This window comes from Hyla sarda, chromosome 9 (assembly GCF_029499605.1).
Source record: "Hyla sarda isolate aHylSar1 chromosome 9, aHylSar1.hap1, whole genome shotgun sequence".
Lineage (NCBI taxonomy): Eukaryota > Metazoa > Chordata > Amphibia > Anura > Hylidae > Hyla > Hyla sarda.
In genome coordinates this window covers 17940943-17965220 of record NC_079197.1, presented here as the reverse complement: position 1 = coordinate 17965220, position 24278 = coordinate 17940943, and the positions used below count along the sequence as shown (strand labels likewise).

Here is a 24278-nt window from a genome sequence, read left to right as displayed (position 1 = left end):
CTGCACCCTGCCTGTATGTAGCAGATGGTCGGGGCACAAGGTGCACGGACAGCTTGTGGTCTGTACCTAACGTGATCCTGCAGCCTGCGTGTGAGCTGGCAAAATGTACATCTGCTAGGTAGATCTGTGCCAGCCTGTCTGCCCTAAAGCTTGGGAAGTTGCCACAGGCCAGAAGCAGAATTCCTTGAGGAAAGTTACAAGTATATCTCTGGTGTTACATAATAGAGACATCAATTTCTAATTACTTCATGTTAAACTTTTGGCACACCAAGCCTCCAAGGAAAAGTGCAGGGAATTCAACTGCTTTTGCAGTATTTATGATGTTACAGAGCCATAAAAGAGATGAGGAAAAATTTTGAAAGACTATAACAATGTAGAGACACCCCTGTCTCGCTGGATAGGGGTAAATGTGTCCCTGAACTGACTCACACACTCTTTCCCTGCCTTTTGGGGTGCCCACCTGTTTATTAGGGTGGCCCCAACCACCGAGCCGGTGCCTTCCCTACTAAGGTGCAGGGCGTAGCAGAGTCAAAGCAACAAACAATGTAGTATGAATGTCAGAGAAAAAGGTTGGGCACAAAAGGGTTAATAAACAACTGAACAACAATTGGAGCAATAACAGGGAATGCACGACCAAATTTATAATAAAGGTCAAAAAAGTCAAGTCTGTAACAAAGAGAGACATGCGGAACAGAATCAGAAAGCAATAGAGGTAGTCAGGATAACAAATCAAGAATATACACAGGTAAATAACAAACCGGAGCAAGAGACCAGGGAAATATTCTTCATTGCAGGCTAGAACATGGAGACTAAGCGTAGTCATGGAGACGGGTGGGTCCGCTGCTGAACAGGAGGGGCTGGAACTTCTGCTTGAGCCAGCAACAAGCACACCCATTTCATCCGAAGAGAAACCAGCATAAGTTATTGTTTCTTTGGTGAATGCTTTGCAACAGCTAGAGGAACACTGTTTGGGAAACACTGGAGTAGCCCAAATGATCTGTAGGTACGGGGTGGGGGGCATATACAGCTCCAGTATAGTTGTAGTCATGATCCACCGTGGAGGCTGTAGAAGGAAATAACCTTACACTTAGGGTCTATTCACATTGCAGAATTTCCGTCTCAATTTAAAGCCTACAGACTTCTATGGGATTCCGCACTCCCATTCACACTTCTGAATTTCTGCTTGCGGAAATTCAGAAGTGTGAATGGGAGTGTGGAATCCCATAGAAGTCTATGGGCTTTAATTTGAGGTGGAATTCCGCAAGCGAAAATTGTGCAGAGTGAATAGACCCTTACTGTGAGTTATATCTTTATACAGCATGACTACCGCTACCTGATGAGACCTAAGGATATACCTCATATGAGTGAGGCTATGGAGCTGGGCACTCTTTTAGGATAGAGTGCCCCTTACATTATAACAGTTATTTCTCAAAGGATCCCACTAATGTAGTGGTATGAGTTGTCAAAAGTGGACAAAAATCGGGAGAAGGAGCCTGTTGTGTCCATATAAATATGGATACTCCAATCTAAAAGCTGCCTATCTTGGTTCCTACAGTTATTTGGACGCTCATGTCATATTAGATCATCGTTCTCCATGGGTTTTGTGGCACAGAATGGTTTGACTCTTCCTCTCCAATATTTGCAGGCCAGCGTACACCGTTCACGAGGCAGTGCTTCATGCCAACACAACCTAGGCGTCGAGCAAGTACCCACTTGCTTGTTTTTTTCCTAAAAGTTCCTCATGTCATTACTTATTGCCGATCAGCGATGCCGCAACCTAGAAGCGGGCACACACCATGGCTTTCCAATTTTAATTTTTAATTCCTATTGTAGGTCTTGCAGTCAGAAAGGTAGAAAATCCCTCTTTAGGCGCTGATTTTCCCAATGGATTCACTCAAGTCAGGCAGTCGATTAAAGATGAATTTTATTTGAACCAATGTCGTGTTTCGGGTAATAACCCTTCCTCAGATTGGTGTGACACCAATCTGAGGAAGGGTTATTACCCGAAACGCGTCATTGATTCAAATAAAATTCATCTTTAATAGACTACCTGACTCGAGTGTATCCATTGGGAAAAGCAGCGCCTAAAGAGGGATTTTCTACCTATCTGACTGCATGTACTGTGGACATTCCTGCACTGGCGTCCACCTCCCTACGGCATCGAAGCACCCCTCGAATACCCCTACTCGTTTGTACCCCTTGCTTCGGGGTGATATGCGCATATTCATTGCGCTCCAGGTGAGCACAATACTAACCATTATTTCCATCTTTTACTGCTATCTTGGAATAACGCACTAGGCGCCTGTGTGGTTTTTCTTTTTGTCTCTTATGTCTATTGTAGGTCTTGGCAGTGCCTGGCACTGATTTGTACACCAAACTACTTCGCGGTGCGAGATGTGGGGGGCTCTGGACCAAGAAATGATCTTATAATTAAATAATTTATCCTCCCCGTGAAGCGGAATCTATTTGTGCTGATAATGTGCCGGGCTGTGTCTGCTGGCGTTGGCGTGGCTTCTTATGAATGTCCTCTGTCCATGTGTAATTACATTTTCTTCTCTGTTTTTTGAGCTTGGCAAAAAAATAAAAAAAAATATCCGCCTCAAACAAATTAAAGCGCACAATCCCTCAGTCTTCAAGCCTTTTTCTGTCTTGGACAAACGCTCGCAGATGCAGAAATAGATCTCGATTATCTTGGTAGGTTGGAATGTCTTCAGATTTATTGGAGGTTAAAAACACAGGAATGGATAAGCACACATACAGAAACGCAGGGACGGCAGTAACGCGTTTCAGGTCACGTGACCTGAAACGCGTTACTTCCATCCCCGCGTGTCTGTATGTGTGCTTATCCATTCCTGTGTTTTTAACCTCCAATAAATCTGAAGACGTTCCAGCGCTGGTTCCTGCTCTTTCATTGTCTGTTTACTGTGGAGATTACCGTGCGCTTGGGGACAAGTGAAGCTGACGTCTACTCTTTGTTGTCTTCATCTTGGTAGGTTATCCACAGTCTGTCTACTACAAGTAACACGTTGCTACCAAATACTCACCAAAGCCACCTACCTGCTGATGCAAAGAGGAAACCACTATGGGGAAGAAGGCAACGTCCTGTTTTTATTTGGGTGCTTCTTTTTGTTTTTAGTATTGGGTTCCTGCTGTTATATTACACCTTATAACAGCTTAAAGGGGTACTCCGGTGGGATTTTTTTTTTTTTTTTAATCAACTGGTGCCAGAAAGTGAATAAAATTTGTAAATTACTTCTATTTAAAAATCTTAACCCTTCCAGTACGTATCAGCTGCTGCATGTTCCACAGGAAGTTCTTTTCTTTCTGAATTTCTTTTCGGTCTGACCACAGTGCTCTCTTCTGACACCTCTGCCCATTTTAGGAACTTTCCAGAGCAGGAGAGGTTTGATATGGGGATTTGCTCTAGACCATTCCTGATCCGCTCTAGACAATTCCTGACATGGACAGAGGTGTCAGCAGAGAGCACTGTGGTCAGACAGGAAAGAACTACACAACTTCCTGAGGAGCATATAGCAGCTAAGTACTGGAAGGATTAAGATTTTTTAATAGAAGTAATTTACAAATCTGTATAACTTTCTGGCATCAGTTGATTGTAAAAAATGTGTTTTCCACCAGAGTACCCCTTTTAATGCAGTGTTTCCCAATCAGGGTGCCTCCCACTGTTGCGAAACTACAGCTCCCAGCATGCCTTGTAAAATCTGCAGCTGCAACTGGTGTGTGTGAATATACCCTAGGGTCCCACCTAGCATTTACGCAGTGTATTTCAAGCTGCCCAAATTCCGCCGCACAATGGGAAATACACTGCCCACTTCTTGATCCAAGCAAATTAAAGGCAGGTCTACACATTTTGCAGATTTTGCTTCGGACTCACCATAGTTGTCACCTCTGCTACATTTAAGGGTAGGGTGAAATGTACAACACGCTTATTTTGCGGCATATTTTCTGATGCTGATTTTCCAACCAATTGACTTCAATGAGTAGGAAAATCAGCAGCAGAAATTAAACAGCCAAATAAGTGACTGAGTGCTGTATGTGACCCTACCCTAAATATGGTAATATCCATGGTGAGAATTCCTGACAAATCAACGACAGCATGTTTGTATTTCCCTGGAGAAAATGTGGGCAGCAGATCTGAAATGCGTGGATGAGATTTGTAGAATCTGAAGTAAATTCTAAATTCTGTAGGTGAAAATGGATTTCATTTAAAAAAAAAATTATCTCTTAAATGTCATCTCACATAGTCTAAAGCTGAGATATTTCTGTCCGGATGTGTGAATTTTTATCTCCCATATTTTCTATAGCTTCCTGTTTTCATGCTGCATGTCCTCGGCGGCGCCTTTAACTCATGGGTTGATGTCTCAGGCCCCTTCTACCTTGCAGCCTTGTGCTGTGGTGTTTGGGGTCTCTCTGTCGCGCGCTGGTCTGTGTTGCCCAGCTGAGATACATCCTTCCTTCCTTCTCCCTGGCTGTATCCTGCGGCCCCCTCCTCCTGTTCTGAGCGGTGTAGTTATGAATATTTATGGCTGTTATCATGCTGCAGGAGTAGGAGTCGCTTGCCTGTCCTAACGCCCACACCTCTACTCTGGGCACAGAGCTCGGTATGAATACATCTCGTATAGACACTGCTTTACTCTAGTGTTACAGATCTCCGCCTTCATCTCCATTCATGGTGGGCAATCAGGGTCCCCATCGATGACCTCCTCCCTATTCACATGCTTCAATCCTTTTCACAAGGTCACGTCTGCTAATGGGGGATAGGCAGCGGTGGTTGGCTCTGTGGCAGTATGCCCTAGAGGAATTGGCAGGCAATAAGGCTTGGGACGAGGGTGGGATGCGTAAATGAGTGTAATTGCCACTGTCAACATCGTACGTCAGTAAAGCTGGCTGTTCGCTCCGGTGATGGAAATAGCGGAATGCCTGGGCTTATCCATTAGTATGGTGCACTGTCTGCTTCGTCTCATAACCTATACATCTATGATCTCTGATTAGGTTTGGATTCCATCTTCGAGACAACCAATATGGCTACCAACACAAGTCCCATAAATGTTGGCAATCATTGTAAGCGCTGCGGAATCTGTAGGCGCTATATAAATAAATATTAAATAAATAAATAAATAATGATATCACATATACAACCAGTTCTCTCCTTATAGTTGGCACCAAGCACCCCCTTTTCTTGGGATCACTTCATTGGGGGGGACCTCCCTTGAACAATGGAGGTTCTCTTCTTCCTCCCCCCAATAACTAGAGTGGAGATCCCCTGTTCCATGAGTCAGTGAAGTGGCAAGGTGCGTGATCAGTCTGTACTCCATTCCGGTATTGAGACTTCCGAAGATGGCTAAGCGCAGTGCTTGACTATCCTCTGAAGTCCCATGGTGAATGGAGTGGTGGACAAACATGGGCCTCAATTGGTGTTGGATCCCAATGGTTGGACCCCCACGATCGTCTAGTTATCAGCTATCCCAGTGATAACAAAAAATATTTAATATTGGTATAATAATAATAAAAAATAATAATAATATTATTAATATATATTTTTTGTATTTATAGAAATCAATGGTTCATAGTGTTTCAAAATCACTGTCTACAAGCATAAACATGGCCTGAATAGAATAAAACCTCGCGCCTGTTTCTTGTTGGTTTGCTGAATATATGTTTTTTCTCCTGGCATGGTTCTTAGTTTTGTTTCTTACCTGGTCACATGAGTTCTTGGGTTCGAGACAATATGGGCAAGTTTTTCTTGGCATGTTTGGTAAGATCTCGTTATTGCTCGATCTCTGTGGACAAACACGTCTAGGCCTAGGTTTAAATGGATGTTCTAGTAAGATAAGTCATTTCTTTTGTTAGGGGTGCGATTTCTAGGACCCATGGAAATCCTTAGAATAAACTAGGTTCCATTTACTGCCATGTAACTAAGCTGTAGTATCACACACAACCTGAGGACATGTGTGGCGCTGTTTTAAAAAAAAAAAAAAATTTTACATTTTTTTTTTACAGAAATAGTCTCTGTTTTTCCAATATTAGATAAACCTTTTAAAGGGGTACTCCCGTGCCCCAGCTGTGATCGGGACCTCATGCCACACCCCCTCCCATTCATGTCTATGGGAGGGGGTGTGACTGCTGTCACCCCCCCTCCCATAGACATGAATGGGAGGGGGTGTAGCGTGACATCACGAGGGGTGTAGCCGTGACTTCACGACTACTGCTGCCAGAACTCTGCGTTTCTTCAGAATGCGGGTGCTGTGGGAGATCGAGGGGGGGCCCCAGCTACGGGACCCCCCGCAATCAGACATCTTATCCCCTATCCCTTTTGGATAGGGGATAAGATGTCTAGCTGCGGAGTACCCCTTTAAGTGAATGTGTCTGGCTACTGGCTTACTCTTTTTAATCTTCTGCTACTGCAAGGGGAAATCTCCTTAGGGAAGTCTAGAATTACATATTGATCTTTCATATCGATTGGCCAGGTCCCCGAAAGCAGGAGCTGCTCATCCTTAGTCCCTTTTCCTACCCGAATTAAAGGGGTACTCCGCTGCTCAGCGTTTGGAACAAACTGTTCCGAACGCTGGAGTGGGTGCCAGTAACTCGTGATGGCATAGCCCCATCCCCTCATGATGTCACGCCCCACCCCCTCAATGCAAGTCTATGGGAGGGGGCCTGACGCCCCCTCCCATAGACTTGCATTAAGGGGGCGGGGTATGACATCACAAGCTCCTGATGCCGGCTCCAGCGTTCGGAACAGTTTGTTCCAAACGCTGAGCAGCGGAGTACCCCTTTAAGGGATCTTTTAAGTGGAATAGAGCGAAAAAATCTCGCTTGCAAATTCTGTTTCAGCAGACTCCCATTCTTTTCAATGTTTTTTTTTTTTTTTTTTTTTTTTTTTACACAATTCTGCTGCACCGCGCATACGGCACGATTTCCGCAGCAGAAACATTTGCCACAGAGATTCTGTTTCCGTCCACTGGCAAAAATGTTGACCTATCCATTCTTTCTGTGGAATCTAGTCAGTAATGCATTGCCGTCTATGGAGAACGGTCCTAGCATCAGCAGCCTGTGGATTGTCCGGCCGGAAGTTTTTTTTGCTGGGTGAACCTACCCTAAAAAAGGACTAATACTTAAAACAATGGGGGAGATTTATCAAAACCTGTGTAGAGGAAGAGTGGTGCAGTTGCCCATAGCAACCAATCAGATCGCTTCTTTCATTTTTAAAAAGTCCTCTGAAAAATGAAAGCAGAGGTCTGATTGGTTGCTATGGGCAACTGCACCACTCTTCCTCTACACAGGTTTTGATAAATCTCCCCCAATATGTTTGATACATTTGGGCAATGTTTAGACACTGTTGGGGAGATTTTTTTAAAACCTGTGCAGAGGAAAGGTTGACCAGCTGCCCATAGCAACCAATCAGATCACTTCTTTCATTTTTCAGAGGTTTTTAAAAATAAAAGAAGCAATCTGATTGGTTGCTATGGACAACTGGTCAACTTTTCCTCTCACAGGTTTTGACAAATCTCCCCCTGATGTGTAAGTTTAGACCACCCATAAGTTGGCTTACTTTATGCCGGAATTGTGGCGCACTTTTTGGTGCATATTCTCTTGTCTAATCTTGCGCCGCTTTCCAACTAAGCCAAAAGTGTCTACAAACTATCTAAAACACATCATAAATGTCTGTTATTCCAAAAAAACTACATTTTGTTCTTTTCCTACTCCGCCCTGGAATTTATGACTAAATTGACAACTATGGGGGAGATTTATCAAAACCTGTGCAGAGGAAGAGTGGTGCAGTTGCCCATAGCAACCAATCAGATTGCTTCTTTCATTTTCCACAGGCCTCTAAAGACTCTTCCTCTGCACAGGTTTTGATAAATCTCCCCCTGTTTTCCTTAACTCTTGTTAAAGGGGTGTGTCTGACTGTGATTGGACAGATCCCCCCCCCCCCCAAAAAGAAAAAAAAAAAAAAAACTGGTTGCTTATACAGGTCAGCAAAGCAATGTAGAATGCTTCAGAATAGTTTCATGTGGAGTAGAAGTATTTTCTATAGACTTATCAGGAGAGATGGGAGATGGTCTTTAGGGTGTATTCGCACGTACAGTATATGATGCTTCAGATTTGAAGCGGTGTTCAGTCATTTAGTTTACATTGAAATCTGCATCATCAGATATGCGCAGGATACTGTACACGTGACTATACCCTTGAGGTGCATTCACACGTACAGTATCCTGCGCATATTTGCTCTGCAGGATTTTATGCTGCAGTTATCAATGTCCATTAAGTGACTGAACACGGCTTCAAATCGGCAGCATCAAATATGCGCAAGATACTGTACGTGTGAATACACCCTTCCCATGGACATGAATGGAGGGGGCTTGACACGACGTCACAAGGGGGGCGCGACGTCACGGCCTCCCGAAACCAGTGTTTGAGCATAATGTTCAGTGTGTCTGCGTGGAGATCGCAGGTGGTCCCAGAGGCCGGACCCCGCCAATCAGACATCTTATCCCCTATCCAAACGGAGTACCGCTTTAAAGGACAATGGCATTGATCAACTCATTTTTAGAATTGACTGTCGCCAAAAAAGACCCCGACCTTCATAGTTCTGCTCATATTAACATTCTCCTTTTATCATTTTATGTGTTGCAGGTCTGACGGTGAGAACTCCAGGACGGTAAGGTGAGTTTGCTTTCTTTATTATTATTATTATTTATGTCCTGCCTTTTTTTGCTTGGGCCTTTACGCTGGGAGCGTTGTGACATTATTATTTTTGATTTTGTGTCGAGCGAGAGCGAGAGAGTCATTTTAGGTTAAGTTCATCATACAACTCTTCGTAGTCATGGACTCTGGCTTTTCGGTGGTGAGCGAGGTTCTGCCCGTGTAGGTTTTCCAGCGGTTGTTGCGTCAGGGTCCGAGCATTGTGCAGCAGTTTATCCCATCCCCTTGGGTTTAGATATCCTTCTCCTTGTATCACTGTGTTTTTCTTTCCCTGTTTGAGAACCTGCGCGTCGGTCACGTGTGCCAGGAAGTGTTGTCATTCCGAGCCCTGTGCTCTTGCTGCAGTTTACACAGCTTAAACAGCTTTCCCGATACCGCCCTGTATACTGTGTAGATTACCATCTTTTGTTGGCACATTATCTCACTGTTAAATTGGTCTTTTCACTAGAGCATAACATCGCAGAGCGTGCTCGATTTAGACAAGACTTGTTAGTTTTGCAGCTATTTTCAGGCGTTGCTCGGCGCCTTTTATACTACACAAAAAAAAAAAATAATCTTACTGAGACGTGTCCAAAAATGGAACTGTGATTTAAGCCATAATCTGTATTCCCAACTCCTAAAATGTAATCCAGGTATTTCTTGTAAGACATGCGTCTAGTGAAGATCAGGGATTTCCATTGTCCACCCTTTTAAAGGTGCTATAAAAAACAAAAACAAAAAAACAAAAACACGTATCTCCATAATAGACTCTCCCTGCTGAATGCTCCAGCCCCCACCTTCAGAGACTTACTCATTTCAGCAGTGACGGTCCGCTAAACTAATCACCGGCCGAGATGCGTACGTCTCAGAATCTGAGTTCGGAGGGTTCCCCAGGGAGAGTCAGGCCCTGTCCTGTGGATAAAGGATACCTTTTTAAAGGCCAGATAACCCCTTTAACTCCACACCAGTGGACACTGTGAAGCTGGAAAGGGTGCAGAGAGGCGCTACTAAACTAATATGGGGCATGGAACATCTTAGCTATGAGGAGCGATTAAAGGAGTTACAATTGTTTAGTCTTGAGAAGAGACGTTTAAGGGGGGGATATGATAAACGTATATAAGTATATAAATGGCCCATACAAAAAATATGGAGAAAAACTCTTCCAGGTTAAACCCCCCCCCAAAGGACGAGGGGGCACTCCCTCCGTCTGGAGAAGAAAAGGTTTAGTCTCAAGGGGCGACACACCTTCTTTACCATAAGAACTGTGAACTTATGGAACGGTCTACCTCAGGAACTGGTCACAGCAGGAAAAATTAACAGCTTTAAAACAGGGTTAGATACATTCCTGGAACAAAATAACATTAATGCTTATGAAGAAATATAAAATCCCATCCCTTCCCCAATATCGCGCCACACCCCTACCCTTCAATTCCCTGGTTGAACTTGATGGACGTATGTCTTTTTTCAACCGTACTAACTATGTAACATTGGTTTAAGCCGTCTATGCTAAATCCTTCCTAATATATTTTAAATGTGGAGCTCAGTTTTGTTGATACAAAGCCCCAAATCCCCCCACATAGCCATAAAATTAAATAAAGTTTTGATTGTCTATAGTTGTAACTAGCAAAATGCATACAGTTTTATCATTGAATGCAGTGTATAAAAAGTATACATTCTGCCCCAGAGCTCCCCCTTGTGGTGTGTGTACACGGCCAGAGTTTATTTTTATTGTTGGATCTGTGCAGGGGTATTTGGAGCTCTTTATTTATATAACGTTAATAAAGGGGTTATCCCCTGTGTGCAGGCTAGGGAATAAGTAAAAAAAGGATATAGCCAGCTCACCGTTTGTAGCAATAGTTGTCCAGGCACTCGTAGATGTTGATCCGGAAGCCAGGATAAGGCCGAGCCGTTACCTCAGTGTATATGAAACCATGAGAAGAAAAATTCCAGCTCCCGAAAAAAAGTAGCAGAAAATTTTAAGGGTACGCTCACACGTGCGGATTTTTTAGCGGGTTTTCCGCTGCGTATTTGAAAGTGGGCGGGCTCTTCTCGGCTGTTTACGCTGCGGAAAATCCGCCACAGTCCCTACTGACTTCAATGGAGCTTGCGGTGGATTTTCTGCAGTGTACAGTCCGCTGCGGAAAATCTTCTGCGGACAGCCGAGAAGAGCCCGCCCACTTTCAAATATGCAGCGGAAAACCCGCTAAAAAATTTGCGCGTGTTAACGTAACCCAAAAGTCCAAAATTGATTCACTCCATATTAAAACCAAAAAATCTAAACACCCTGTGTGGATAAAACCCCCACGCCAACGGCGTGGGGGTTTTATCCACACAGGGTGTTTTGATTTTTGGTTTTAATATGGACTGAATAAATTTTGGACTTTTAAAATTTTCTGCAACTTTTTTTCGGGATATGGAATTTTTCTTCTTAGGGAATAACTAGCTGATCGGTGGGGATCCCAGTGGTTGGATCACAAAAACAGTGAATAAAGCAGCGAGCAAAGACTTCTGAACGTGGCAGAGGTTAATGCTAGGTGATGCTCAAATTAATGGAGCATACATACACCACTGATCCATTCACTCAAGATACAATTGACCTCCATTTTCGTGATCGGCCCTGATCATGATGGACAAGGGCTGAGGGAGCTTTCTTGGTTCCGGGCTATAGAGTGTGCTGTGACTTACTGCTTGGAAAGGTAAAGAGAGCTTCCTCATTCACAGTCTGGACACAGAGCAGCCTTCATGATTAATTTTAAAGGGGTACTCCGGTGGGAATTTTTATTTTTTATTATTTTTTTTAAATCAACTGGTGCCAGAAAGTCAAACAGATTTGTAAATTATATGTGGGTATGTGCAGCTCAACAGATAGATACAGAAAGTAGGGAACAGAGATTAAAGGGGTATTCCAGGAAAAAACTTTTTTTTATATATCAATTGGCTCCAGAAAGTTAAACAGATTTGTAAATTATTTCTATTAAAAAATCTCAATCCTTTCAGTACTTATGAGCTTCTGAAGTTAAGGTTGTTCTTTTCTGTCTAAATCCTCGCTGATGACACCTGTCTCGGGAAACGCCCAGTTTAGAAGAGGTTTGCTATGGGGATTTGCTTCTAAACTGGGCGTTTCCCGAGACAGGTGTCATCAGCGAGGATTTAGACAGAAAAGAACAACCTTAACTTCAGAAGCTCATAAGTACTGAAAGGATTAAGATTTTTTAATAGAAGTAATTTACAAATCTGTTTAACTTTCTGGAGCCGGTTGATAACCCCTTTAACTGTTAGCACTCGATACACAAGGTGCTGTGATATATACAAAAATACAAGAAAAAGGGTACAGTCCCTCTATAGGGAAAAACTGGAACACGGTGGGTATAATGGTAATAGTAGTGATGTCAATGCTGATGATACTGGGAGTGTAGGTAATAGTATAATACTAGTTCTGGGGATGAACTTACAATGATGGTATAATTCAGAAAGAAGTGGAGGGAGCGCTGGGTATATGGAGCAAGAGGGATAGAGGGAAAATACGGTATCACAGGGCCCTTGCGATTCCCACCTAAAATCAGTACAAGAATTAAATAAAACAAGATATATATGCAATAAAACAAATAAATGCAATCCCTTAAAGGGTAGCTCCCACCATCCTATTTTTTTTTCTGTCCCTGCCTATTGCACATCTATCCCTAACCCCGTCCCTGCTTTAAATTTTTATTTTTACTATATTAAAAATGCTTTTTGTCTGCCTGGCAGAGTGCTCACTACCAGGCAGACTTCCCCAGCAGGCACCATGTCACTGATGCCTGCTGGGGGGGGGGGACTTCCGCCTTTAGTTCATCTACACTCCAGCTCCAGCTGTTTCATCACTACAACTCCCAGCTTGCCCTGACATCTATTGGCTGTCAGGACATGCTGGGAGTATGTAGTATTGAAACAGCTGGAGGCACCCTGTGTAGATAAACTATTAGTTACATGCGGCTTGGTTCACACCACGTTTTTGCAGTACAGTTCCTGTATCAGGTTTTTGATTAAAGGGGTACTCCCGTGGAAAACTTTATTTATTTATTTATTTTTTTAATCAACTGGTGCCAGGAAGTTAAACAGATTTGTAAATCACTTCTATTAAAAAAGCTTTAATCCTTCCAGTACATTTTAGGGGCTGGTTACTAAAGAGAAATCCAAAAAAGAAATGCATTTCCTCTGATGTCATGGCCACAGTGCTCTCTGCTGACCTCTGCTGTCCATTTTAGGAACTATCCAGAGCAGGAGAAAATCCCCATAGCAAACATATGCTGCTCTGAAGAGTTCCTAAAATGGACTGAGATGTCAGCAGAGAGCACTGTGGTCATGACATCAGAGGAAATGCATTTCTTTTTTGGATTTCTCTTTAGTATACAGCCCCTAAAAAGTACTGGAAGGATTAGGATTTTTAAATAGTAATAAAGTAATTTACAAATCTGTTTAACTTTCTGGCACCAGTTGATTTAAAAAAAAAAAAACGTTTTCCACAGGAGTACCCCTTTAAAAAAACGGATTCCTCAAAACCTGACTAAACTGTATCAAAACGTGTGTACAAATGCTTGCTTGAAATTCCAAGAAAAAAAAGCTGTGCAAAGTCAAAAACCGGATGGAACCGTACGCACATAATCCCATTGACTCCAATGTAAAAAAATAAATAAAAAAAAAACGTATACGGTTTAATACGGTTTTTCACCCGAACAAAAAACGTTGTAGGTCACGGTTTTCTGTCCAGAAAAAAAAGTGAAAAACCGTATGGTTTGAAAAACAGAGACAACGTATACAATATGGTGCATACAGTTTTGAATGGGAAGTCTATGGGCGCGGTTTTCTGTACAGTTGCATACATTTTTTTTGTTAAACCGTATGCCGAAACCGTATAGCATATTCGTGGTGTGAACTAGAGATGAGCGAACTTACAGTAAATTCAATTCGTCACGAACTTCTCGGCTTGGCAGTTGATGACTTTTCCTGCGTAAATTAGTTCAGCCTTCAGGTGCTCCCGTGGGCTGGAAAAGGTGGATACATTCCTAGGAAAGAGTCTCCTAGGACTGTATCCACCTTTTCCAGCCCACGGGAGCACCTGAAAGCTGAACTAATTTATGCAGGATAAGTCATCAACTGCCGAGCCGAGAAGTTCGTGACGAATCGAATTTACTGTAAATTCGCTCATCTCTAGTGTGAACCCACCCAAAGAAAGGCACATTCCCGTGGAAAGATGGGTGTATCTTTCCACAGGATTGTGTCTTTCTTACAGGACTGAGAATATTGCTCTGCTATTTTCCTTCCACAGGGACATCTGTGATAATACGGACACTTTATATCTGTAGGACATTACTTCCTCCACACTTAGGGGATTGCATTTATTTGTTTTATTGCTTATATATCTTGTTTTATTTAATTCTTGTACTGATTTTAGGTGGGAATCGCAAGGGCCCTGTGATACCCTCTTGTATTTTATTAGTAATAAATTCACATTTTTACTTGTTGCACTCGATTAGTGGTCAGGTCTCTCTCTTTTCGTACCCCTCTGATTTCTGTCCACCTCTCTATTATTCTTTTCCTTCTATCCCTCTTGTTCCATATACCCAGCGCTCCCTCCACTTCTTTCTGAATTATACCATCATTGTAAATTCATCCCCAGAACTAGTATTATACTACAGTGCCCCCCCCCCCCCCCGACCTACGATGGCTCCGACATACGATCATTTCAACATACGATGATCTCTCAGAGGCCATCGCATGTTGAAGGCAGCATCGATGCTTTTGTATGTCGGGGCCATCCCATAAACGGCTATCCGGCGGCACAGACTGCTCTAGCTGCCACCGGATAGCCGTTTACGGTGCCCCGTGTGGTCCGCTGACGATCACTTACCTGTCCTCGGGGCTCCGGCGCGTCCTCTTCGGGATCCTCTGCATCGTAGGCGCTCTTCATCGTCGTCATCACGTCGCTGCGAACGCCGTCCCGTCATCCAATAGGAGCGGCGTGCGTAGCGACGTGATGGCGGCGACGGAGAGCGAGGATGCCGGGGAAGCAGAGGCCTTGCCGGAGCGTCGGGGACACCCTGGGGACGCGGCGACAGCGATAGAAGGCGACATCCAGGGCAGCGGTGACGGTCCGGAGCGGCGGGGACAGGTGAGTATAACCTCCAATACCAGTGGTCCTCAACCTGCAGACCTCCAGATGTTGCAAAACTACAACTCCCAGCATGCCCGGACAGCCGTTGGCTGTCCGGGCATGCTAGGAGTTGTAGTTTTGCAACATCTGGAGGTCCGCAGGTTGTAGACCACTGTCCTATACTTTACATTGCACGGATCCCTCAACATACGATGGTTTCAACAAACGATGGTGCATTTGGAACAGATTACCATCGTATGTTGAGGGACCACTGTATATTACCTACACTCCCAGTATCATCCGCATTGACATCACTACTATTACCATTATACCAACAGTGTTCCAGTTTTTCCCTATAGAGAACATTGAGGACTGTACCCTTTTTTCTTGGAGATTTGTAAATTACTTCAATATAAAAATCTCAAACCTTCCAGTACTTATAAGCTACTGTATGCTACAGAGAAAGTTATTTTCTTTTTGAATTTCCTTTCTGTCTGGCCACAGTGCTCTCTGCTGCCATCTCTGTCCATGTCAGGAACTGTCCAGAGCACGAGCAAATACCCATAGTAAACCTCTCCTGCTCTGGACAGTTCCTGATATGGACAGAGGTGTCAGCAGAGAGCACTGTGGTCAGACAGAAAAGAAATCAAAGAAAAAAAAAAGAACTTCCTATGGAGCATACAGCAGCTGGTAAGTACTGGAAGGATTCAGATTTTTTTATAGAAGTTATTTACAAATTTGTTTAACTTTCTGGCACCAGCTGATTAAAAAAAAAAAAAATTTAAAATTGCATTCCACCGGAGTACCCCTTTAAGTCCCCAGACAGTGTTTTCACTAACAATGTGCCTCCAGCTGCTGCAAAACTATAACCCCTAGCATGCCTGGACAGCCGAAGGCTGTCCAGACATGCTAGGAGTTGTAGTTTTGCAACAGCTGGAGGCACAGTGGGTGGTAAACCTTGTCCTGGACTGTCAAAAACAGGCAAAAATGTAGGCCTAGAGTAGTTGTCCGTATATGTTGCATACAGAAGTTTGTATTTCCGTTTAGCAGTATAGGTTCTGTAGGCTTTTTTTTTTGTCTCTTTTACTGTAACTTTATTAGTATTTTTCTAAAAAAAAAAAAAAAAAAAAAAATTAATAAATAAATAAATATATATATGCTTGATAAAGGCTACCACAGCCGAAACATTGCACCTTATTTTGGGAATAAAGAATACCAGCTTTTATTGATCCAAGATCTACTTGTGCGGTGATTTCTGGACCTTTGTGTGTGTATATGTGTATGTATATATATATATATATATATATATATATATATACACACACACACAAAATTGAAGGAGACTGCAGCACACCAACTCAAAGTGCAAAGAAGTGGTTTATTCCAGAAAATACAGGCAACGTTTCTGTGGCCCCACACCACCATTTTCAATTTTGAGATAGATAGATAGATATATATATATATATAGATAGGCTGGCAAGAATTTATTTTAATTTTACATCTTTCCATATGCATTTGTCTGTTATCTATTACTAACGGTTTCCGCGCTCTTACAGTACACAAGTGCGCTGAGTTAATAGCAGCACTCGGTTGATTATTGCGGTGCTGTATCATCGCTAATTACCAGTAATAATCCGCTAGAAATGGACAGAAGTGCTGTCGGCCTCCACGAAGCGTATGGTTTACAGATGACTACCATCCACCCCTATCACTCCACATCACTCATTCCCACCATTCGTCGCATTTAGATCAATAGTCAATGGACAGCAAACAAATCTATCTGAATAGTGGTCTTTGAGCCCTTGAAAGTAAAGTGAATAAACAAGTGAACAATTTCCGCAGAAATGTACAGTGGTCCCTCAAGTTACAATTTTAAAGGGGTTATCCAATGTAAGGTGACTTTTTAGTACTTACTTGTCAGACAGTTATGAACATGCTTAGATCGGTGCTTGTCTTTGGGGCTAAATGGCTATGTTGTGAGATTACCATAATTCTGCTGCTTTCTTTTTGTTAAAATGGCTATTTCCTGTTAGAGTTCCCTCCCTCCAATTAGAAGGTCCAGGATCCCTTGTTTGTAAGTGTGAGGTCACTTTTCTTCCTCCCACATATCAGTCACCCCACTCATTGAAGCACACCCGAGCTCCCTTCCATTCTGTGCTGTGGTGAAGCTACAATTCCCTGCAGCCCTTACATATAAATCAGAAATAGCTGCTAGAAGCTACAGATCAATTTATACATAGAGGGCAGGAGCTTTTTCAGGATACTGTACAGTAAGCACCGTGTTCTGAAGAAACAATATGGAGCCGCCCTCACCTGGTGTCCAAAGGAGCAGCTAACCCTGGCACAGGTAAAGAGTACAGAACATGTAATACCTCCCTGTACTGGAGGGGGTGCTACCAGACACCAGTCAGTGCATACACTTCAGTAATACAGATAAAGAGTAGTACAGAACATGTAATACCTCCCTGTACTGTAGGGGGCGCTACCAGACACCAGTCAGTGCATACACTTAAGTAATACAGGGGTTTTACCAGTGAAATGTCCATTCTGATTGGTCGGATCTTCCGGCCATTGACAGGTATCACAGATCTGGACTGTCTGTACATTGTATGATGAGTCTGGTCTCAAGTTACAATGTTCCAGAAAAGACCAAAATATTGTAACCTGAGGCCATTGTTGAGTATTGACACTTGTTTGCATACATGATCATCCTTTTAGATATGTTTTATATAAGTGGTATGAACCCCTTCAATATAATTTAAATCCTGCCCTGACCATGGGAATCGGCATTATATACATTTGAGTATATGGTCCCATGAATGAGAACTTCTTTCTGTAAATGAATTGTCTAAAACCAGAACGTGAGTGGAGAAGTCTGAAGATCCAGTCAAGTATTGCTTCAGTGAATATTACCCCATAGCCAGGGGCATCCATGAAATTAGAAGGCCTCAAGGAATCAAAATGGGGTTCATTTTGGTTATTTGGGGGGTGTGAGGCCCTGCCACATTTCTCTAAATTGGTATTCCCGACCGTATTTCCCAAGTAAGGCTAGGTTCACACTGCCGTTGTGCTCATACCTGTTGTACCAAACGGACCCAATACTGACACCGCCAGGTCCTGACGCATCCTGTGACTCGAATGGGGTCATTCAGGGATCTAGTTTTTGACAGAGGTTGAGCGAAGAAAAAAAAATAGGACATGCACTGCTTTTTTTTTTTTTCTTCTTCTCTTCACTTAAAGGGGTACTCCACTGCCCCATCGTTCGGAACATTTTGTTCCGAACGCTTGGAGCGGACGGTGGGGTCGTGCCGTCACGAACACGCCCCTCGTGATGTCACACCACGCCCCCTCAATGCAAGTCTATTTGGTTGCCACGCCCCCTCCCATAGACTTGCATTGAGGGGGCGTGGTTTGACATCAACAGGGGCGTGGTCCGGACATCACAACCCCCGCCGCTGGCACCCAGTGTTCTAAACGAATGCTGGGTGCTGCAGAGAGATTGCGGGGGTCCCAGCTGTGGGACCCCCACGATCAGACATCTTATTCCCCTATCCTTTGGATAGGGGATACGATGTCTAGGGACAGAGTACCCCTTTAACTCCCATCCTTCCGACGGACTGACAAATGGAGCTCCCTAGCGCGGAGCAGGCTGGCAGTGTGAACGAGCCCTAACACAACCCAACCCTATCATTTTGGGAAGCTGATGGGACCACTTCAGTTCTACGGCCAGGTTCACACGGCAGAATGTCTGCACATAATCTCACTCTGCGGACATTCTGCAAACTGCCGGCACTAAGACCGCTCGGAAATGCGCATGTCAATAGACAGCAATGCATTTATGTGCGGATTCCGCAGAAACAAAAAATGTTCATTGTTTTTGCAGATGCAGGAATCAGGATTTCAGTGCCAGGAAATTATGCCACCTGCACTTTGCAGCGAAATCCCATTGAAATCAATGGGACTCTGCTTCTGCAGAATTTCTGTGCAGAATTCCACCATGAGAACATAGCTTCAGACCTACATATCATCATTGCCTCCATTAGGGATGAATACCAGATATCTAGACAAGCTAATCGGGAGCCATTGTAGCGCCTATATATTTTTCACCCTTTTGCATGTAGAAGATACCGATATGATTGAATGTTGCTATTGCCCAGTATAAATAGATTAGTATCATGATAATCTAGAATAGTGGTCTCAACCTTTTTGGCGACTGTACCCCCAAAGGCTGAAAGTATGTCCGAGGGTACCCCTCATGTGTAAATACGCGCTAGAGGTACCCGCGGACAAAAGGCGTGTGCTAACCTTTATACTAATGCAATAGTTAATCCCCTTGTGCAATTATTCCACCCTCACTCTGATCCCCTTGTGCCATTATTATCCGATATGGCAAAAATGCCATTATCCCCCCCCCCCCCTCTTCCATCTTAATCCCCTTGTGCCATAATTCCTCCCTCCCTCTGATCCCCTTTTGCCATTATCCCTCTCTACCCCTCCATTTTAATGCCCTTGTACCATTTTTTCTCTACCCCCACCCATCCCCCCCCCTCCGATCCACCAGGTCTAATATATATATATGTATATGTGTGTTAGCCCTTGGGGGTGTATGGTAGGGATGGTATGATGTTGATATATGAGGGGTTAATATTAACCCTGTCACTCGTGACGCCAGGGTGAGGGCTGGTATGCTGAATCTATGTTCCGGCCTATCGCCGCCCTTCCCAGAAGCGATAGGTGCAATGAAATGACTGAAGTTCCACAAGCAGATTTAACTTGAACTGGAATAACTTTACTGCAGTGCTTGCAATATCCAATGCGTAGTAACAGTCTCATATAACAGTTCTTAGGTTGTTTAGCGACTGGCAGAAGTTGCGGACCTTGCATTAAACTTGTAGTCTCTGAATTTAGGGAGTGATGTGCAGATCCGTCCGGATTTGGGGGAAATATTGGGTCCGGTGATACTGCAGAGTGCTTAGGGGATGACACACTCCATAATTTAGATCATTCAGCCGTTGCCGCAATGCTCAGGCCTAACTCACTGCGATTACTGCGATATAGGTCTTCTCTCATCAAGAGCCAGGAGAAAGAGAGCGAGAAGATGGCCGCCACTCCCTTATATGGGCAGGACAGTTGGCATCTACCACATAAGGGTTTTTAGCCTTTTTAGTCTTCCTCTGGATCAGCACAGTAGGGTCATAGGTTGGACTTGATGAACCCTTGTCAGTAGCTATAAATGGTCATTGGATGACGATTCTCCCGTCTGATTGGTCATTGTTTGGATCGGCCAAATGACGGCTTCAGTCATCCATTTCACGGAGCGCAGTTACAGAATTGCTTTAAGTATTTTCTCGCCATTTGATTCGGTTAATCGTGGTATTAATGAAGCAGAATTGTTTGCGTGAAAGTGACAAATGTAAGGGTGGAGCGTGAAAATATCAAAGGAAACCACCGCGTGCTGCATGTCCCAGCGCAGATTTCCCACAAGGACTGGAACACGCTGTATGCGTCAAGTACAGTAATGAGCTTCATATGAAAAGCGAACGGTAATAGTCGCGTGCTGTCTACAGTGCACATGGATGTCTAGCAGTGCCGTAGAAATGAAAGGATCATATTAGCAGCAGATGGAGTTGTGTCATAAGTTAAAGGCATTGTCTGACTAACATACTACCCAATCGGGCCTGCTGGGACGAAAAGGCACACCGGGCAGTTGGGTTGCATAGGCAAACATTTAGGGGGAGATTTATCAAAATATGTCCAGAGGAGAAGTTGCCCAGTTGCCCATAGCAACCGATCAGATCGCTGCTTTCATTTTGCAGAGGCCTTGTTAAAAATTAAAGAAGTGATCTGATTGGTTGCTATGGGCAACTGGTCAACGTTTCCTCTGGATAGGTTTTGATAAATCTCCCCCTTAATGCCTAGCAAATATTGTACACAAGTGCCTTAAAGGGGTACTCCAATGGAAAACTATGTTTTTTTTAAATCAACTGGTGCCAGAAATTTAAGCAGATTTGTAAATAACTTCTATTAAAAAATCTTAATCCCTCCAGTACTAATCAGCTGCTGTATGATCCACAGGAAGTTCTTTTCTCTTTGAATTTCCTTTCTGTCTGACCACAGTGCTCTCTGCTGCCATCTCTGTCCTTGTCAGGATCTGTCCAGAGAAGGAGCAAATCCCCATAGATAACCTCTCCTGCTCTGGGCAGTTCCTGACATGGACAGAGGTGTCAGCAGAGAGCACTGTAATCAGACAGAAAAGAAATCCAAGAAAAAAAAAGAACTTCCTATGGAGCATACAGCAGCTGGTAAGTACTGGAAGGATTAAGATTTTTTAATAGAAGTTATTTAACTTTCTGGCACCAGCTGATTTAAAAATAAAAAATAAAAATAGCATTCTACCGGAGTACCCCTTTAAGTCCCAGACCAGTGTTTTCACAAACAATGTGCCTCCAGCTGTTGCAAAACTACAACCCCTAGCATGCCTGGACATCCGAAGATATGCTAGGAGTTGTAGTTTTGAAACAGCTGGAGGCACACTGGGCAGTAAAACTTGTCCTGGACTGTCAAAAACAGCCCAAAAATGTAGGCCTAAAGTAGTTGCCCGTATATGTTGCATACAGATGTTTGTATTTCCGTTTAGCAGGATAGGTTCTGTAGGCTTTTTTTTGTCTCTTTTACTGTAACTTTATTAGTATTTTTCTCTCCTGACACCTCTGCCCATTATAGGAACTGTCCAGAGTAGGAACAAATCCCCATAGAAAACCTATCCTCTTCTGGACAGTTCCTGATATGGACAGAGGTGTCAGCAGAGAGCACTGTGGTCAGACTGAAAAGAAATTCAAAAAGAAGTACTTCCTGTGGAGCAAATAGCAGCTAAGTACTGGAAGGATTAAGATTTTTTTTTTATAGAAGTAATTTACAAATCTGTTTAACTTTCTGGCACCAGTTGAGAAAAAAAAATTCCAGTGGATTACCCCTTTAACTTGAGTAGGATCCATGCACAATACTTACTGGTCCCCAGTTGAGTTGGTCAATTTTCAGTATGTATCACTGTGTGACCCAGCTCTGTTAGCACACGCTGGGAATTTCAGCAAGAAGGTGGAAAGTAAAAAAAAAATAATCTTGCTTTATTTGGATTTCGAGTACTAACAGGGCAGGGATGAGAACAATTTTGCACCTGACATGTTTCTCGCTCAGTTGAGCTTAGTCACACTATGACTAAGCACAGCTAAGTGCGAAACCCATCAAGTGCAGCCCTGTTCTTATCCATGTCCTGCTTGTACCATCAATCCAGTCCTAGTTTTTTCTTCTAAAGATAGTGCAGCTTTTATGTCCCTTGTGCAGCTGCTCATGTTCACACTTTAAAGAAGCATTGTGGGATTTATAAATTGTTTGCTTTATAGTGCAGACTTTTTGCTGACATGGAAGGCATGGGATAGGCTCCATTTTTGTGTACAACTTCACAATGATGTGGGTTCTGTAATGCGGCCCACTTTTCCCATGAATCCTCTGGCTTTGGGTGGGGTGTTTGATTACTGCACCTTGTCATTTCATCAGGCTGCCGGTGCTGCAGGTGAACTCCTTTAGACTCATAAGTGGTTGGTGTCATTATTGGATTTGCCGAATGGCGGCTTCACTCTTCCATTTTGCATAGGGCAGTCCTAGAAATACTTTCTTTCAAGTATTTTCTGGCTGTTTGATTATGGAAATTTCAGTAATAACGAAGTAGCTGCAGAAGGGATATGAAAGCGAACGGCACTATCTTTAGAATAAAATACTAAGATTTGTAGGTAAGGGACTGGATTGATGGTACAAACAGGACATAGATGAGAACAGTGCTGTGCCTGACATTTTTCGCGCTTAGTTGCGCTTAGTCACACTATGACTAAAGCGCAACTGAACGCAAAACCCGTCAAGTGCATTGCAGTGAATCCCAACAAGTGTGCCTCCAGCTGTTGCAAAACTTCAACTCCCAGCATGCCCGGACAGCCTTCGGCTGTCCGGGCATGCTGGGAGTTGTAGTTTTGCAACAGCCAGAGGCACATTTGTTGGGTAAAACTGATGTATAAGTCCTTTACCTCGTTACAGTTTTTTCATTTAGATGTTTATCCGAGTCAGCGCGCTTTTTTTGTTATATCAAGATCCCAATATTTGCTTGTGTATCTGTGTGTATATAGCATCAGGATAATCTGGGGTTTGCCAGGGCACTTCGCTCCCTTCAGCTACGTGCCGCCGTGAGGAGACTCCAGTCTCTGGCATTACTTCTAAAAAGGAAGACTCGTTGCTAAGAAATTAAGACTCGAATGGCAGGAGACAAGTGAGCGGTCTACGTGCCGGTAATTGACTGCGTGGAGTTTGGAAGCTCCCGGCGCCTGTCAATCAAAAACACCAACTTCCCTTCTGAGTGTAAAAGTCCACACCAACTATTACAGAGGCTTAGAGGGGATACGGGAAAAAGACAAGACAGGCAGCTCAATGGAGGGATGGGATTCAGCTGATGGGGTTTCGTGCTGTGACTTCCCGCTGAGCTAGAGGAGGGGACACTTGCTTTATTCCAGACATGTTCCCTCCCAATTGGCCCCTCTGGCAAAACCCTCTCCATTTTTTTTTTTTTGTGCCCGGCTCACGTGACCAGGGACCATGATTATTCAAATCCAGCTGATGGGCCCGTCTCCAACGCTCAATTCAGCGCAGATGGAAGCCAATCATTCGAGGGACCGGGCGCCAGACTAAAGGTATGTATATTAGTCAGAGTCCCCGCATCAGTCTCCTGTTCACCCAAACTATAACCCGGTGTATTGGGTTTAGTGTGGGTGAACAGAATGACCGTTTTCCTTTTAAAATCGCGATTCGATTGTTTTTGGGATATATCTTCCAGCCCTAGTCTTCCCTTATTAGGATGAGAACCGATAGAGGGGACATATGGATCTAATCGTCGCACTCATGTTATAGACATATCCTCATGAGCCAAAACTTAACGCCTTAGCAACTGTGCCTACGTGATGTATCTCTCTGTAAATTCTGTGTATTTTTCATAGCAGATCTTTTCATTAGAGTATTATGCAGGTCCCAGTATTTCAGGTTGCCTGGCAACCACTTGATGCCCTAAATGGGTAAGTTCACACGTAGCGTATTTGCTGCAGATTTTCTGTTTTGTGTTTGTGGATGGAAAATCTGCAGCGGAATACAGTTGAAGCGATTGTACGGTTGAAGAGATTTTAACATAACACCAAGGAAATGTATCCTGTGATATAACGTTGATCTCCGATCCTTGTTGGACAGTAGCAGCACTGTGCACGATTTTTCTCACTTATATTTATTTTAAATTAAGCACCTAAATGCCTGAACAGGACACCATTCTCCCAGCTGTGTAAAACTATGCAACAGGAGACAGTTTCTTGCTGCATCTTATTTCTGCTTTACCTAAGAGACTAGGAGTGCAGTGATA

At 43.5% G+C, this 24278-nt stretch overlaps 1 protein-coding gene across 8 annotated transcripts in view; it reads left to right on the top strand.

Annotated features, from left to right (window-relative positions):
• IQSEC2 (IQ motif and Sec7 domain ArfGEF 2) overlaps nt 1–24278 on the top strand; it is a 227854-nt gene that overhangs the window by 76733 nt on the left and 126843 nt on the right. For 4 of the 8 annotated variants that reach the window (XM_056541237.1, XM_056541235.1, XM_056541242.1 and 1 more), the window contains one exon: nt 8656–8685. In XM_056541237.1, the coding sequence (XP_056397212.1) occupies nt 8656–8685 (30 nt within the window). Of the gene's footprint in view, nt 1–8649; nt 8686–24278 lie in introns of all 8 variants that reach the window. The other 4 variants (XM_056541238.1, XM_056541234.1, XM_056541236.1 and 1 more) reach the window with 1 other exon arrangement.